This window comes from Boleophthalmus pectinirostris, unplaced genomic scaffold, assembly GCF_026225935.1.
Source record: "Boleophthalmus pectinirostris isolate CB_2022bp ecotype Guang Dong unplaced genomic scaffold, ASM2622593v1 HiC_scaffold_1, whole genome shotgun sequence".
NCBI lineage: Eukaryota > Metazoa > Chordata > Actinopteri > Gobiiformes > Gobiidae > Boleophthalmus > Boleophthalmus pectinirostris.
The window spans coordinates 39,676,579-39,693,895 of record NW_026570970.1 but is presented as its reverse complement, the minus strand read 5'-3'; the positions used below and the strand labels follow the sequence as shown (position 1 = coordinate 39,693,895).

General features: G+C 45.6%; 1 protein-coding gene across 4 annotated transcripts in view; it reads left to right on the top strand.

Moving 5' to 3' along the window:
* si:dkey-230p4.1 (trichohyalin) overlaps positions 1–17,145 on the top strand; it is a 31,556-nt gene extending 14,411 nt beyond the window's left edge. For 3 of the 4 annotated variants that reach the window (XM_055153360.1, XM_055153363.1, XM_055153356.1), the window contains 14 exons: positions 55–132; positions 613–759; positions 3,380–3,489; positions 4,091–4,304; positions 5,084–5,277; positions 5,415–5,542; positions 6,134–7,557; positions 9,597–9,866; positions 10,474–11,055; positions 11,118–11,204; positions 13,189–13,977; positions 15,159–15,353; positions 15,427–15,537; positions 16,744–17,145. In XM_055153360.1, the coding sequence (XP_055009335.1) occupies positions 55–132; positions 613–759; positions 3,380–3,489; positions 4,091–4,304; positions 5,084–5,277; positions 5,415–5,542; positions 6,134–7,557; positions 9,597–9,866; positions 10,474–11,055; positions 11,118–11,204; positions 13,189–13,977; positions 15,159–15,353; positions 15,427–15,537; positions 16,744–16,929 (4,515 nt within the window). In that variant the 3' untranslated portion in view covers positions 16,930–17,145. The remainder of the gene's footprint in view (positions 1–54; positions 133–612; positions 760–3,379; positions 3,490–4,090; positions 4,305–5,083; positions 5,278–5,414; positions 5,543–6,133; positions 7,558–9,596; positions 9,867–10,473; positions 11,056–11,117; positions 11,205–13,188; positions 13,978–15,158; positions 15,354–15,426; positions 15,538–16,743) is intronic. The other variant, XM_055153368.1, reaches the window with a different exon arrangement.
* Positions 17,146–17,317: the final 172 nt, after the last annotated feature.

The window sequence follows — 17,317 nt, the reverse complement described above, 5'->3', positions numbered from 1 at the left end:
GTGGTCATTGTGTTCTAATATTTTAATGTTGTAATGTTCCTGTGGCACCTGCAGGCGGCACTGGAGCAGGAGCAGCTGGACAGACACAGGGCAGAAGAAGAGGCTGAAGACGCGCGAGATGCTCTGACAAAGGTAAAACTTAATCTAAACTTAAAGGTATACTGCGCAGTTTTTCTGGTGGAGGGACCGTCACCTGCTTGTCCTCATGGAGATGTTATTGCTTTGTCTGGAATGTTCCACGGTAGAGATTAAACCTCTCTTTCTCAAGGGAAACAACTATAGGCTACATTACAGGTCAGATCTGTGGAGAGGCAACCTCATTCACTGAGAGAATTATTAATTAATTATTAATTAACTCATAATGATAGATGTGTTGTCATGTCATTCCATGGAACATTCCAGGAAAATCAATAACATCTCCATGGAGACAAGCAGGTGACAGGCCCTCCACCAGAAAAGATGCACAATGCCTAACCTTAACCTAAACAATAATCTTAACCTATTTTTACTTTATAATAAAGGACCCTTCATACTTTCGTGTACAACCCACCTGACTTGTTTGGAGTGACTGTGATTTCTCTCTGGGCTGACTGTCTGTGTGCTGCCCTTCAGAGCAGGGAGGTGGAACTGCGTCTGTCCTCCTCAGAGACACTTCTGAAGAGACAGCTGGATGAGACACAGGATGCTCTAGACACAATGTCCGCCCTCAACTCCGCCCTGGCTACAGACAAGAGGGACCTGCACCTGCAGCTCAGCCAGGTCAGCTCACCTCTACAGCCTGTCCTACTGTCAGTAAAAGCATGTGGTTGGGACTTTGGTGGAAGAAAATATTATAAAAAATACCAAAAATATTAATATATACAGTCATGGACAAAATAGTTGGTACCCCTCTAGTAATGAAAGAAAAATCAACAATTTTCACTTAAATAACTTGAAACTAAGAAAAGCAATAATAAATACACATTTCCTGACAATGAGACCATCTCCAAGCAGCTTGATGTTCCTGTGATTACAGTTACACATGTTCTTCAGAAGTTTAAGGTCCACAGGACTGTAGCCAGCCTCCCTGGACGTGGCTGCAAGAGGAAAATTGATGACAAATTGAAGAGATGGATCATACGAATGGAACCAACGAGCCCAGAACAACCTCCAAACAAATGAAATGTGAACTTGAAGGGTGATGTACATCAGTGTCAGATCACACCATCCATCACTGTTTGAGCCAAAGTGGACTTCATGTGAGGACACCACTGTTGAGAGCAAATCATAAAAAAGTGAGACTGGAATTTGCCACGATGCAAACTGACAAGTCAAAAAGCGTCTGGGAGAATGTCTTTTGGACAGATAGTGTTCTTCTGTGAGCCCAGATCTCAGTTCTACTGAACATCTGTGAAATGAGCTGAAAAATGCTGTCTGGAGAAGGAACCCTTCAAACCTGAGACAACTAGAACAGTTTGCTCACATGGAGTGGGTCAACATACCAGTTGACCAAAGCAGAAGTCTCTGACAGTTACAGAAATAATTGGTTTGCAGTTTTTGCCTCAAAAGGTTGTGCAACAAAATATTACATTAAGGGTACCATCATTTTTGTCCAGGCCAGTTTCATTATTTATTTTCTTTTCTAATAATTCTGTTGAGCCACAGGTGAAAAGCAATGTTTGATTTTCTTTGGACAGTAAATTTTTATTTATTATTGCGTTTATCAGTTTCAAGTTATTTCAATGATGATTGTTGATTTTTCTTTCATTGCCAGAGGGTTGCCAACTATTTTGTCCACGACTGTAGTGTATAATGAATATTCAAAGAAGGTATCAACTTTTTGGAACTTACTCCTATGTTATAATGTACTTTCATTAAAAACATGCCTGAAAAGGTTTTAGATGTCATCCATGAATGCTTGAGTAATCTTGCAATCTCTCCTGGGCCGTATCCTAATCCTCCTTACAGTTAACAGTACAATCCTGTACAATGCTCAGCCCAGAAGCCTATGTCACCCATGTGCCTGCACCACAATTCTCCATAAATATACAAAAACATGATACAAGATAATACACTATAACTTCGCAAATTGATATGAAGTGCAGTAGTTTAATTAGTGCATCGAGCAAGGGCAACGAGGACAAAAATGAAACTGAAACTAAGTAAATATTTGTTTTGGCCAAAATCATTTTCAAAACAAAAGGTAACAGGGTGAGCCACCTGCAGACCACCTTCAACATCACAGACACCGCCCTCTCCTGGTTTACCTCCTACCTCACTGACAGACCACTTCATCCATATTAACCGCTGCAAGTCCCCCTCTGCCCCACTCACTCAAGGAATTCTCCAAGGTTCAGTTCTCGGCCCCCTTCTCTTCATACTCTACATCCTCCCCCTTGGTCATATAATCTGCCATCACGGTCTCCAGTTCCATTGCTTTGCAGATGACATCCAGTTCTGCCTGTCCTCCAAATCCATAACACCGGCCACACATTCTACACTCACAAACTGCATCTCCAAAATAAAGTCCTGACTACAGCCAGGCTTCCTCCAACTCAACTGCGACAAAACTGATATAATCATCATTGGCCCCAAAACACTCACCAAAACCCACAATAACCTCACCCTCTGCATCGACGGCTCCTCAGTCTCCTCATCCTCCCCCCTTTGTAATCTTGGCATCATCTTTGACTTGACCCTCTCCTACGAGCACCACGTCAAACACATCACCAAAACCGCCTTTTATCACCTCCAGAACATTGCTCGCCCGTGACCATCTCTCTCCCCTCTGCTGAAACCCTCATCCATGCCTTTGTCACCTCCAGCCTCGACTACTGCAATAGCTGCTCTATGTATCACCCTCCAGTCTCCTCAACAGACTCCAGTACATCCAGAACTCTGCTGCCCGCCTCCTCACCCGCACCTCCTCCTCCTCACCAGCACCTCCTCCTCACTCGCACCTCCTCCCTTGAACACATCAGCCCTGTCCTCAGAGATCTCCGCTGGCTCCTCATCCCCCAGTGCATCCACTTCAAACTCCACACCATTGTGTACAAGTCCCTCCATAACCTGGCCCCCACCCATCTCCCTCTCTGAGGTCCTCCACCACCGCACCCCCACCCGTGCCCTCCGATCAGCTGTCGCCAAACTCCTGTCTCCTGGAACAGGGCCTTCTCCACTGCTGCCCCCACCCTCTGAAACTTCCTGCCCAAACACATCAGACACTCATCCACACTCCCCATGTTTAAAAAAAGCCCTGAAAGCCCATCTCTTTAAAACCACCTTTCATCTAGAAAAGTGCTACGCAAGTGTTACGTATTATTATTATTATATAATTGTGTTAACAGTTAATACCCTATAGAAGAATATTTTTAAAAAATTTAGATGTGCCTTGTTTCAGATTGAGGCGGAGCTGTCCCACAGCCAATCAGAGCAGCAGGCTCAGAGGTCAGAGGTCAACGCTCTGCAGAGAGAGCTGAAAGCTGTAGAAGAGCAACGTGATGAGTTCAGGTAATCTTTAATGTAACTGTCCTTGACCTTACAGAGATGTGTCAGTCAAGACAGCCCCACAACACACTTAAGGACAGATCTCATCCACCCCTGGAGCCCTGCCACGAGGAGTTTCTCTCAGTAGAGCCAACTCACAACAAGATAATGTTTGACTGACACCTAAAGGCCACCACACACTACAGGAGAATTTGCCTGATTTAGGCTGCGATTTGTTTCTCTCTGATTTTAAAATCGCATAAGATTCTCCTTGTGTAATGGTGTGCACTTTTTGTTGCACATTTAAAAATCGTTTAAAACTGAAAAATCCTGTAGTGTGTGGCAGTCTTAAGGCTCTCTCTTCACGCGAGTGTCCGAGAGACACAACTGAAGGTGACATGACAACAAAGTTTATCATGGTGTTCTGGTATCACATGCGCTGATGGACCTTGTGTTTGAACACGGTTTTCACTGTGGGAAAACTGTGGCACAGAAGGCCAATTACAAAATACTGCTTGGGTTCAGGTCAAATTAAAACTGAAAGATCTATGTGTCAGAAACATCTCATTTTAGATATTCATCCAGTCCTATGTGAGTGTGTGTGTGTATCTATGTGTGTGTGCAGGTGTGAGTGGGAGGCTGGGGTGGAGCTCTTGGCCCAGCTTCGAGCACAGCAGGCTGATCTAGAGCTAAGGCTGGAGCAGAGGAAGCAGAGCCTGGAAGAGAAACAGCAGGAGGAGCAGACGAGGAGCCTGAGAGAGCAGCAGGAGGAGCAGCAGGAGGAGCAGCAGGAGGAGCAGCAGGAGGAGCAGAGGAGTCAGCACGAGCGATGGGAGCAGGTGAGCTACCTCTGACAGACACAATACATTACCCTTTGAAAAAACACTTACAAAAAACACTGTCAAAATCCAGTGTTCTGAATCCTCCAGATCAAAAGCTGCTGATTTTTAACAGTACCGAGGTACTTTTATCCAAGTACCTCGGACACTTCCAGTTTACACACGTGCAGGATAAATCCCATTGACTGGCCAAAGTCCAAACACTCATAGGCTACGTTCAGACTGCAGGGCTTAATGCTCAATTCCGATTTTTTTGTGAAATCCAATGTTTTTGCGTGGTCGTTCACATTTCCAATTAAATGCGACTTGTCTGTGACTCCAGTGTGAACAGTAAACAGCCCGAAAGTGTCCCGCATGTGCACTGGAGACACGATGACGTCAACCCCATGCGATAAACCGCAGTGAGCGTGCTCTGTGTTTACAGAAGTTGTCCAAACATGGACGCGAGCATTGAGCACCTGGCAATTTTACAGTTCCGGTTTCCGTCTGCTTCAGCGCAGAATAGTGACGTTTGTCGCTTGTTGATGACGTGTAGGTCGGATGGATGAGCTCTGGCCGTTCAGATTGAAGTCGCATGTCAAAAGATCAGATATGTATCGGTTTCAGGAGCACATATCCAAGTGTCCTGGGTCACATTTGAAAAAATCGGATCTGTGCCGTTCAGACTGTCATTAAAAGATCAGATACAGGAACATAGAAGCCAAAAAATCAGATTTGGGTCACTTCAGGCTGCAGTCTGAACGCAGCCATAGTGATGTCCTCTTCTTGTGTGTTTTCAGCTGACATCCCAGACTGCCATGCTGCAGAAGGAGCTGCAGGAGGCTCAGGAGCTGCTCCGCCTGAGGGGAGAGGAGCTGAGGAGCACCCAGCACTCTCTCGAGGTGAACCTCCAAGAGACCAAGAGGATCCAAGAGAAGCAGGACTGTGAGAGGAGGCAGAACCAGCACCTGCACCAGGAGCTGCTCCAGCTCAGGTACTCACCACCACCATGCACTACTTTTATGTACTCCTCACTACTGCTAGGAATTCCTTACTACTGTTATGTACTCCTCACTACTGCTAGGTACTCCTCACTACTGCTAGGTACTCCTCACTACTGTTGTCTTGCAGGTCTCTGTGTGTGTCTCTGAGGCAGCAGCTGAGCCAGGCACACAAGGACCTGCTGGAGGCCCAGGGGGAGTACTCTCAACTCCAGATCCATCTCCAGAGCCTACAGGAGACCAAGAGCTCATTGCAGGGTGAGCCACATCTAGGCTACTCCTTTAAAGGGTATATTTACTAAGCATTTGCATACGTGTTAAAAGCACTGGACATGGTAAAAAGCAGACACAGTGAGATTTTGGTCTTTTATTGACGCTTTGCGGATATTGCGCCCGTAAGTTTGCACCTGGGATCAAATGAATATGGCAGAGTTTCTAATGGAATATTAGGTGGAACACGCCCACAAATAGCACACAGTTTCCACTCATAATGAAGCATATGTTTAATAAATATAGCCCTTAGTATTCTAACTCTTGGCAGATCATAGTTAATAGGTCACCTATTAAACTGTGCTGCCACTGATACAAATGCAGTCTATATTAGACCTCACTGCTGTTAGCACCTCACACTCCCACCTAACGTACTTGCGACAGAGCTGAGGTACTCCTCACTGGGTAATGATTGTGGAGGTTGGTCTGAGCTGTTGGGCTCCAGAGGCTGCTGTAGACTCTGCTTGGTTTTCTACCTCATTTTGAGCATATCTGGCAGGTTATGACGGCAGTCTAGCCTGTCATACACTTTGTTTACATTTGTGTATTCTTGACATGAAATGTGTTTTGTTTTGGCAGGAGAAATTGTGTGTTTGAAGGCAGAGCTGGGGAGGTCTGATCAAGAACACAGGAACAATGTAGAGGCAAAGGAGGAAACGCTCAGGCAGCAGGCTGAGGACAGGAGACAAGAGACCCAAGTGTTTCAGAAGAGGCTGGAGGAGCTGAACCTGGAGCTGGGCATCAGAGATGGAGAGGTGGAGGTGCTGAGGAGCCGCCTGGATGTTCTCGAGATGGAGAAACAAGTCACGGACACACATCTTAAGAGTGTGCGAGAGAAGCTACAGGAGACTCACCACTGTCTGGACCAAAGCAGATATGAACTGACTGGAGCGCGCCAACGCATACGGACCTTAGAGCAGAAATGTGCTGAAGACCAGGAGGCACAGCGGGTCAGGGAGGAGGAGGAGAGGCAGATGTTCCAGAGAATTACCAGAATGGAGCAAGAAGGAGAGGAAAACAAAGAACAATGTCAAAAACTGCTAAGTCAGATACAAATGTTAGAAAAAGTCAATGAGGACAAAGTATTAGAACTGCAGAGGTTGCAGAGAGAGCGTGCTAAAATGGAAGAACATTTAGATGATGCATTCGAAAGGATCAAAACAATTGAAGAGGACAAAGCTGAACGGGAAAACAAACTTTGTGAAAATATAAGAAACCTGGAGGAGCTACAGCGAGAACGAGACCTGGAGCTTGAGCAATTTCTGGATCGGATGGAAATGCTTGAAAAGCAAAACCAGGACAAGGCTGAAGAAATTGAGAGGTTATCCACGGAACACAATTGTCTGGAGGAGAGGGTCACAGCAACATCTGATCTACTGCAGAAGGTACGAGAAGAACACCGCAAGGAGCGAGAAGCAGCCCGGACTTGTCAAGCTGAGGAGGAGAGGCGACAAAAGGAGAAGAGAGAGGAAGAGATGAGAAGCCATGAAGATCAGCTTAAGCAACTTTTGGAGCAAGTCGAGAGTTTAAAAGAACTGAACAAGCAGCGAGAACATGATCTGGACCAGCTACAGAAGGAACGGAACCAAAGGGAAGAGCAAATGAAGACTGTGGAACAAGTGCGACGAGAGGAGGTACAAAAACTCATGGAAATGGTTAACCAGCTGCAATCAGAACTGGACTCAGTCAGACACCAAAATGAGATACTGGAGGAAGGCAAACGCAAGGAACATGAGGCCGCAGAGGAGACCAGGATGAAGCTTCAAGAACAGATACGACATGAGCAGAAGCTGGTGGAGAAATTAGAAGAAGTCAACCTGAGAATGAAGACATTACAGAGTGAACGGGATGGCATGGAGGAGAAGATGGAAAAGATGATGAAGGAACGAGAGGAAGAGTCAGACAAGAGGGTTCAGTGGTTAGAAGAGGAGCGAGCGCACAGAGAGAGAGAGCTGGAGATGCTGAGGGTGGATCTGAGCGTTGCAGAGGAGCAGAAGGAACAGGTGGGTCTACAGAATGTTCACCATCTGTCTTCTAGTGCTGTGGAGCAGCAGGAACACATCAGGTCTATAGAAGATCCACTTTGATCTGTCCTCCAGGGGCCTCATTTATAAAGGTATTTATAAAAACTCACCTAAGGCGTGGCTCTTTGTTTAACTCTACGCCAACTCGGGACCTCCTGTAAGCACTACGCAAAGTCTGGAGACACGGGGAAAAAGCGACACTCGTGGAGAGAAGCAGAAGTGAACAGAGTTTGAGGAAGTGTTTGATCAGAAAATCCACATATATAGAAGAATTACCTTCTGATTTGCGCATTTAAGTGTTTGGTTAAAATACGAAGAAGGGCTATTTATTCCACTCATTATTCTCCACAATATTATACATTTGACACTCGTGCACGAGCGCGGCCGTGTTCCCGGACACAGTGTAGCGCAGAGTCCCACAGTCCACACCACGACCATAGACTTCTATAGAACACAGACTGTGACCAACACAGAGGACGAAATAATGACCCAACCTGAGAGTAAACTCTTCCCTTGGACGCAGCAGGAGCCAGGCTTTGATTTAATGAACGCAACTTTAACACTTTTACTTTAGGCTTTACGCACCGAGCGCCAGAGTGACCCGAGTCTGTGACCCGAGTCTGTGACCCGAGTCTGTGACCCGAGTCTGTGACCCGAGTCTGTGACCCGAGTCTGTGACCCGAGTCTGTGACCCGAGTCTGCGGACAACACGAAGCCCACTGCCCGAACCTGACTCCAACCAAAATCTTCCCTACATTTTTGTGTAATGGGGAACTGAGCACATGAGAGCTGCTCTCTGACCCAGACCCACACTCACAGGTTCAGCAGTTTGGATGTTTCATGTGGACTTTAATTGGCTGAATAACATCTGTATGTGATGTGTTTCGTGCTAAATCTGTGTCCTCGTATCCCCGTGTCCCTCCCTCGCTCCTTTCCCTCTCCAGGGGAGGGCATCTGAATCTCTCACACGCGCTCATAATTTGCGCGTGCACATATCTACGTGTATGTGCATAAATACAGGGTCAGTCCTCACACACATCATAGACAGACTTAAAAATATAGCGATAAAACTCTTGAAACAGCGAAAAAACACATGGGCTTTACTGCAAAGATGTGCTGCCTGAATATTATAAAAAATGATTAAATGAACAGATGAGTCATTGTTGTCACTTTTAGTTTTGTATTTATTTATTAAACAAGGTTTAATAAAGTCTTTAATAAAGTCTTTGTCGTGATCACGTGGTGCTGCGTGGAGCGTCCTCCTGCCTCTCTCCCGCGTGTCTCGGTCAAACCCACTGATTATCGGCTCATGTGTAGGGAAATCTCATTCACCAGTCACTTTACATGCTCCTTTTATGGTGAGGTGGAGGTGTGGAGAGGGCGTGACGTGACGTGGGTTTACGTGCGCAAATTGTAGTTGCAGGTTGGATTTATAAAGCAAAGATTGCGTGGTTTGGTGCGTGCGGTGGGTTTTCTAAATATGGAGTTTGCGTGGCGCACGCCTGTTGTAGCTACTAGGCGTACGCACTAACTTACGACAACTCCTGCGCAGTTTTTATAAATGAGGCTCCAGAGCTGAGGAGTAGAAGAGCAGGTGGGTCAACAGAGAGGGGTCTACAGAGAGAGGTCCACAACCAATTTTCCAGAAGTGAGGAGCATAGGGGAGCTGAAGGGACAGGAATCCGTTCTTCAGGGCTGAGGAGCAGAAAGAATAGGTGCTTGTCCAACATGAATATCTTTCTAAGGAGACAATAAAGGCTAGTGTAATCTACAGAAAGTTCACCATCATCGATCTGTCCCCCAGAGATGAGGAGCAGAAGAACAGGTGAGTCTAAAGAACGTCCACAACCATTTGTTCTCCAGGGCTGAGAGCAGAAAAAACGGTGCGTTTATAGAAGATCCACCTCCTGAGGTGAGAAGCATAGAGGATCAGCCGGCCAGCCAGTCAGTGGAAGCTATGTCACACACATTTTCCCCCATACACACACATTGAGAGTGTGTTGTTTTGCAATGTACAGGTGGAAAAGGAAGTGAAGCGTCTGGAGAATAGCCTGGAACGTCAAATGAGCGCCGCCCAGGAGCACGAACAGCATGCAGAGCTTCACAGGGCAGAGTCAGCCAGGCGGGCAGAGCTGCTGCAGAGGGAGGAGCTGCAGAGACGGGACCTTGTGATGTCCATCGCAAAGATGGAGGAGAAGGAGAAGCATTTGCTGACACGCCTGAGGGACGCGGAGGAGAATAGTGATGACATGAGCGCAGATTTAGCAGAGCGCTCTAAGCAGCTCCTGGTCAGTTTCTTCATACACTTTCTGATTTGTGAAGTTATAAGTCTGTCACTGACTGTATAGCTTTCATTTGGATTCCTTTTAGTGTGTTGTAACTTGATGCAGAATTGTGCTTTGTTTTTTATTATAAAATCTTTTTGGAACTTTCTACCATGTTATAACATTGTTCCTTCATCAAAAACATGCCTGAAGAGGTTTTAGATGTCATCCATGCATGTTTGAGTAATCCCGTGATCTCTCCTGGGCCCTTTTCGAACCCTTCTTATGGTTAGCTGTAAGATTATGTCACACAAGCCTACACCCATACTCCTAGATGACAATTTTACATAAATATACAAAAGCACGATACAAAACAATACACAACAGCTTCTCAAACCTGATGCGACCTGCAGTAGTTTCAGTAGCAGGATGTACACAGATTGTATTGGGATAGAGCTCTGCGGGTTGAGAAAGTGTTAATACGTTGTTTCCGGTGAATATATCATTTTCAAAACAATAAAAGGTAAGATGGTGATCTAAATATGTTATGTGTTACAGTTAATAGCCCATAGAAGTCAAATCCTCCCTATGTAAACCAAAGATAGAATTATTATTTGTGTGTGTTTATCAGGAAAGCAAATCAGAGCTGAAGACTGCCTTAGACCAGCAACATCACATGTCCCAAAGACTCAAAGAACTTGAGGAGGTGTGCACAAGGTTGAAGGAGGAGGCCAAGGATGCAGCGGAATACATGGAGCAGAGGGCGGAGGAGAACAATCTGCTCCGATCCAAAGTGAGAGAGCTGAGCCAAGAGATCACAGAGGTCAGGGAGCAGTGGGAGGAGGAGCAGAGACAACACCAGCTCAGACAAGGAGACCAGGAGAAGAGGTGCAGGAGACTGGAGGAGCAGCTGGAGCAGAGGAGCCAGCAGAGGAACCAGGAGGAACGTCTGAAAGACGAGGAGCGTGAGGTGGAAGAGGAGCAGATGGAACGGGAGAGGATGACCTCTCAGCTGAAGGAGATCAGGGAGCAGATGGAGAAGGAAAAGGAGGCACGAAGGACACTCAATGAGGAAGCCAGAGATCTAAACAGGAAGCTGGAGGAAGCGCAACAGAACATAAGCACTCTGAAACTGGAAGTGGACCAGGGAGTGAGGAGGAGAGAGGGGGCGGAACAGGAAGTGAAACGGCTGAAACGCAAACTTGAGTTTCAGGTGAGTGGAGCGAAGAACTGCATGTGCTTCTGTTGTTCTTCTAAAGCTAGTGTGATGTTCAGGAATCAGAGCTGCAGCAGATACAGAGGCTGAAGATGGGACTGCACACAAGCCTGGAGGAGATCTCTGAGCTCAAACAGCTGTTGCAGGTAACAGTCATGTGACGAGTGTATGCGCTGATGCCACAGGACATTGACCGTAGAATGTACTGCTACTTTGCAGCTGATGTCACCAACGTTCCCTGGGGGTGTGATACTAACTATAAGTCAGATCTGACATTGTCCTGCTCCCGGGCACTCTTACCGGCCCTTTTAAGCTCATTTGGAATCACAAAGTAAACATTTTATAATTTGACCTCATGCATGGACTAAAGCTGCATTTGAGCTTTTATTTTAGAGGTGTTTTTTTTAAATGACTTTTTTTGTTCAGCATCCTCACTTTTTCATTGCTTTGTCATAACATAAACTCTTCCCAGTCTGATCAGCTCGTCAAAACTATGACAAAATAATTGTCCACCCCTGCGATAATCACTGCTCTAACTGACACTTGTTAGACTTTAATCTGAGTTTTGTTTCAACACAATCTGGACAGAAAACTCATTTAGCTGGAACTACAACAGGTCATCTGATTTGTGCTGTCCCAAGTTCACAAGCATTAGCCACAATTTTTCAGTTGGTCAATCTCATCTTTTTGTTGAAAATCACACTCCTCACAGGACCGTGAACGCTTGTACTGATGAAAATGTGCTACTTGAGTTTTTCAGAATATTTTTGACAGTGTTTGCTAATGTGTGCATTGCGTTGTTACAATGGTAGCTGATTCTGCCATGCACATACATCCAGAACACCCCCAGTGTGACGGCACTGCGAAGTATCAATATAATAATTTCCCTTGTGCATCAATAAAGTTTGTCTATGTCTGTCTATAAATGGTAGGGCTGTCACTTGATTAAAATTTGTTACAACAGTTAATTGCATGGCTGTCCTGAGTTAACTCATGAGTAATTGCATTTAATTCAATTTTTAATTAGGTGATGTCTTATTCATTATGGTCAGCTTCCATTCTTTTAAACACTACTGAAGTGTTCCACAACAGGCTCTGTTCACACTTACATCACAAACCAGGAAGACGTTTGGAAACATGTGATGGCAGCTTCCAGCAGGCTCTGTTCGCAGTAATAAGTCTGACAAAATCTAGGAAAAATGAGAAAATGTCCCAGTTTTTGTCATCTTCATGTTATTGTAGTGTTCCGTTATGTTCAGCTAATCAATAATTCCAACCACACCTCAGTTTTCATCATTTCCCCACTGACACACAACTCCGAGCGCTCTGGGTACAGTGATTAGAAGAGATGAGGGGCTAAATTCCTGATGATTCCAAACAGCACATCCGTCTGCAGTCTTCATTTTACCACTGATCACTTTTACTTCAGTGGGTTTGATCACAGTCGGTCGGTGAATCCAGTGTCGTGAACTACACTGGAAGATTCATCACATGTTTCCAGTCGTCTTCCTGGTTAATGACGTAACGTGAATAGAGCCTGTTATCTGCTCTGTCCGACTCTTTCACAATAAGACTATACAGAGACTTTTATTGTGTAAGAGCCACTGAACTAGCGGAGCCTCAACAGTGGAACTTTTAGAAGTTCTCATACTTTTGGATGGCTATTGCTTTAGTTATTTACAACTCCCTGACAGCCCTAATAAATGGACATAGCTGACCTGTTGCCACTGCGCTCTAAATAGGCAGTAGGCATAGGCACAAATAGGCTCTGTGTACTACAGCCCCGGCAACTTCACTGTTGCCATCATTACTCCCTGTCCAAATGTATCTCTATGGGTTTTTGCCAAGTCGTGCTAAGATTAACATTTAAAGATGAGACAGTGGACAGGGAGCTGCGGGTGGATGACCCTAACAACACGTGGACTGCCTCACACCTGATTGGCTGTTTGGTTGCTACTCACTCGCAGTTCCAAACATGGAACTCTGCTCGAAATTGGCCGCTATAACTGTTCGCCTCTATTGGCTTCAGTTGGCTAGAGCCGAATAGTACAGTGTCCCTGTGTCCACTTCTTTATACTGTCTTTATGACTGTGACCCCACTGTGACCCCAATGTGACCCCACTGTTTCAGGAGAGCCATGCTCAAGGGGAACGCCTCAAGAGCGCCCTCAGCCAGCGAAGTGAGGAACTGCAGAGACCCATGTCCCAGAGACTCCCAGAGGAAAGGGGACAGGAGCAAATGGATAAGAGACAGGACAAGAGGGACATGAGACAGAAGGACCAGAGGGACCGGGGAAATGAGAAAGAGAAGAACAGGAAACCAGAGGACCAGAGGGACAGGGGACAGGAGCAAAAGGGTAAGGGGCAGGACCAGAGGGATTGGGGACAGGAGGACCAGAGGGACAGGGGAGAGGAGGACCAGAGGGACAGGGGAGAGGAGGACCAGAGGGACAGGGGACAGGAGGACCAGAGGGATTGGGGACAGGAGGAGCAGAGGGACAGGGGACAGGAGCAAAAGGGTAAGGGGCAGGACCAGAGGGACAGGGGACAGGAGGAGCAGAGGGACAGGGGACAGGAGGAGCAGAGGGACAGGGGACAGGAGGAGCAGAGGGACAGGGGACAGGAGGACCAGAGGGACAGGGGACAGGAGGACCAGAGGGACAGGGGACAGGAGAAGCAGATGGACAGGGGACAGGAGGACCAGAGGGACAGGGGACAGGAGGACCAGAGGGACAGGGGACAGGAGGAGCTGAGGGCCCAGGTCCACGCTCTGCTGATCCAGAGGACAGAGCTTGTGGAGAGGGTGGAGGAGCTGAGAGAGTCCCGGGACCAGGAGGCGGTGTTGGGGAGGGCCCGAGTGGAGCAGCTACAGGCAGAGGTGGAGACACTCAGGGGCCCACAGGGACAGGGGCCTGAGCAGGTGAGTTGGGATGTAACCATATTCAAATGTCTCTGGACGATATTTTGGATTCGATTTTTTTTTTTTGTATGCTTTTCATAAACGTTGGCATTAGCTTTGAGACACAGTGAGCTGCTGTGCCCAGAGCTCCAGCCACTTTCTCATGAAAAAAGTGTCCCCCCTCTCATTTTACTATTTTAATCAAGATATGAACATTAAAAACAGACCAGTCAGGGGCTTCCTTTCCCTGAGGTCGCTCCTGTTAGTGTTAGAAACACGTTTTTTTGACAGCTCCTTTCCACTGATTAGCATGTGTCATTGTGAGGACGGATGTAATGATATTGTACAGAGAGATTTGGACATTTTCATGCTGTGCATCTCACAGTACGTTGGTTATTATGTTAAAACAACTGGGAATATGCTACTTTTTCCTTTTAAAATGCCTTGACAAGACTTTAAAATCTGTCATTTTTATTATTTTATTTATATTTTATTATATAGTTATTTCATCATGTAGACTGCACTGTAACAAAGCTAAGGATCATGGTCTAATGTAGTTCTGTCAGATTTTTAAGCTTATGATAAAAGCACCATAATAATGAATTTAAGCAAAGGGACTTGTAATTCAATATTGTGATGGCCCACAATATTATTGAGAGACTTTTGCTGATACAGTGTCACGATAGTTTGGTTATTGTGGCATAATGGTCCTGTACCAGAGGAGGGGGTCTGACTCCAGATCTTCTTCACAGACGTGATAGAGACAGAGGTGGAACAAATACCCACAAGTTGATCATGACAGAATTGCCCAAAATTAGATCATTAAGTATATCATCTATAAAATCTTCATAAAAAATTACCTTAAAAAAAGGTCCTTTTAGACTCCATTTTATTCTGCAGTGCCCAATTTGATCCTCCTTTCTATTTTTTCTTGTTTAGAACTAGGCCTGTTCAGACCTGGTTTAGACCTGCTTTAGTGGAATAATCCTGTTATAAAGGTGGTTGAGATCTGATGGTACTCTGAAAGTCAAGTCTTTTCTTTGGTGAAACTCTCTGGTGACAGTATAAAGTGATATATACTAGTAGTAGTAATAATCAATACTCCAGAGACTGCCACTGCTCCATCAGTATCCTTGAGATTTGTCACGTGTAGATGTCACTTCCTCTGTAACAGTGGCTAACTTTAGCTTTCTGGTTCCCAGGGCTCAGCGGAGAGACTGGTTACCCTGCAGCGGGTGGTGGCTGAACTGGAGCTGGAGCAGAGACGCCTGGTCCAGAAGATCTCCCATCTACAGAAGAACAGCCAGAGACTGAGGGAGGAGAGGAATGCGCTGAGAGAGGCTGTGAGACAGGTGGGACAGGTGGGACAAATGGGACAAATGGGACAGATGAGACAGGTGCGAGAGCCTTGGACAAGTGAAAACAGGATCCATCCTTCTTCTCTAACTCTTCTGGGGGTTTGTTCTTAAGGTGGATCTGCGGTGGTCCCAGACGCAGCAGACACAGCAGGGACAGCTCATGTTGGCCCCACCCACAGAGGAGGAGCGGCTCAGGGGCCAGGTCAGAACACTGGAGGAGCAGGTTAGTCCACCACCATCAACGACATGCATCCAGACAGAGATATACACAGTGCTACATTTTTAAACAATGATTTTCTTTACTTTTTTGCCTTATTGGTGGTTTTCATATTTTAGAACAGAGATGGGCAATTATTTTTTCAATGGGGCCACATGAGAAACAGAAAATAATGTCGAGCCTAAATGTTTAACTCAATTCTGCATAAGATTAATTGTATTTCTTTATATAAAGCAGTAAATGTCATTGTTTTGATGAGCTGATCAGACTGGGAAGAGTTTATGTTATGACGAAGCAATGAAAAAGTGAAGTTGCCAATTTAAGAAAACACCTCTAAAATAAAAGCAGTGCTCCTTTAGTCCATGCATGAGGTCAAATGATAAAATATGTTTATTTTGTAATTCCAAATGAGCTTAAAGGGGCCAGTCAGAGTCGAGCACAGGGCTGTATGTGTTCCGGTAGTGGACAATGTCAGATCTGTTCTAGAATATGGTGTGGTTATACTCCCAGATGGGGTCAAGAGTTAGTGTTTTTGATACTTTACAGCTGACATAAAGAACTGACATAGCTGGAACTACAAGTTAGCAGGTGATTTGTGCTGTTAAACAAGCAGCTAACTCCCTACTCCCCATGTGGGAGTTTTTCAGAAAGCCTCTGGGCAAAACGAATGGGAAATGTACTTCTGTTAGCTTGAAGAGTAAACCCACTGCTGTGTTTAAGCATGTAGCTAACCTGACATGACATATTTATGCAAACAGGATACTCAAATACATGGGTATCCTGGATATTTAGAGGGGCAACTATGGCAACTATGGCAGAGCGATGGGAAGGAGCTAAACATATTAAACATGCTGTTATATATTAACATAACATGTAAGAACAGCCGAAAGAGATCCATTCAAACAAGCCGACTGTAGGGGGCAGTCACAGCCTTATAAAATGATTTAAGAACCCCACAGACATTTGTTGAAAGCTAATAAACAAATGAATCATCTATTTCCCATTTAGCCAAGCCATAAAATTAAAGGTCTTAAATATTTTTTAAAAGCTTTTGCCATGAGCCCTGTGGGGAGAAACGCAGTGGTACCGTTTGCAGTACAGCTCCATCTTAAGGAAAGGTTTTCCAAAAAGTCTATCATGGGAGAGCCCCCGTTGGTGGTCTCTTGTTGGCTTGTATACTTGTTCCATACATGACCTTGTTTTCTCCTACAGAAGGCCCACTTCATCGAGGCTTTGTCCAGGAACACACAGCAGCTGCAGTCCTTACACGGAGATCTGAGTGCGTCTCTGAGCATAGTGTCCCACCACACCACGCCCACTGTCCTCCAGCTGGAGACACAGCGACTGGACCAGAGCCTCAGGGAAGAGGAGCACCACATGTCTTTGAGCCAATTGTGACGTGTCAAACCAAAGAGGGAGCCCAAAGAGGTCATGTAATATTCTGTCTGACCTTTCTCAGGTGCAGCTAAAAAAAAACCCTGCTATTTAAGCCATTTTATTTATAATTTACATTTTTTGAAGACTTTTGACCGCTACTGTTTTTTGTTACTGTTACTCATTTTGCACTTTTCCAATAAAGTGTCTGAGGTGTCTCAGATCATCTCTGTTTAAAAAGCTGTTTTAAAAACACTTTGTTTTCTTTAAAGTGGCATGTTGCTCTGGGCTCCTGTACCATCTGGATCAGGCCGTCAGTGTCACTGTGGGGGCTGTGCTGTCTGTGAGCTCATGACACAGTGTGGACAGTGTGGACAACACACTTCTATAGTGAGTCCTGACTCTAAAGGGG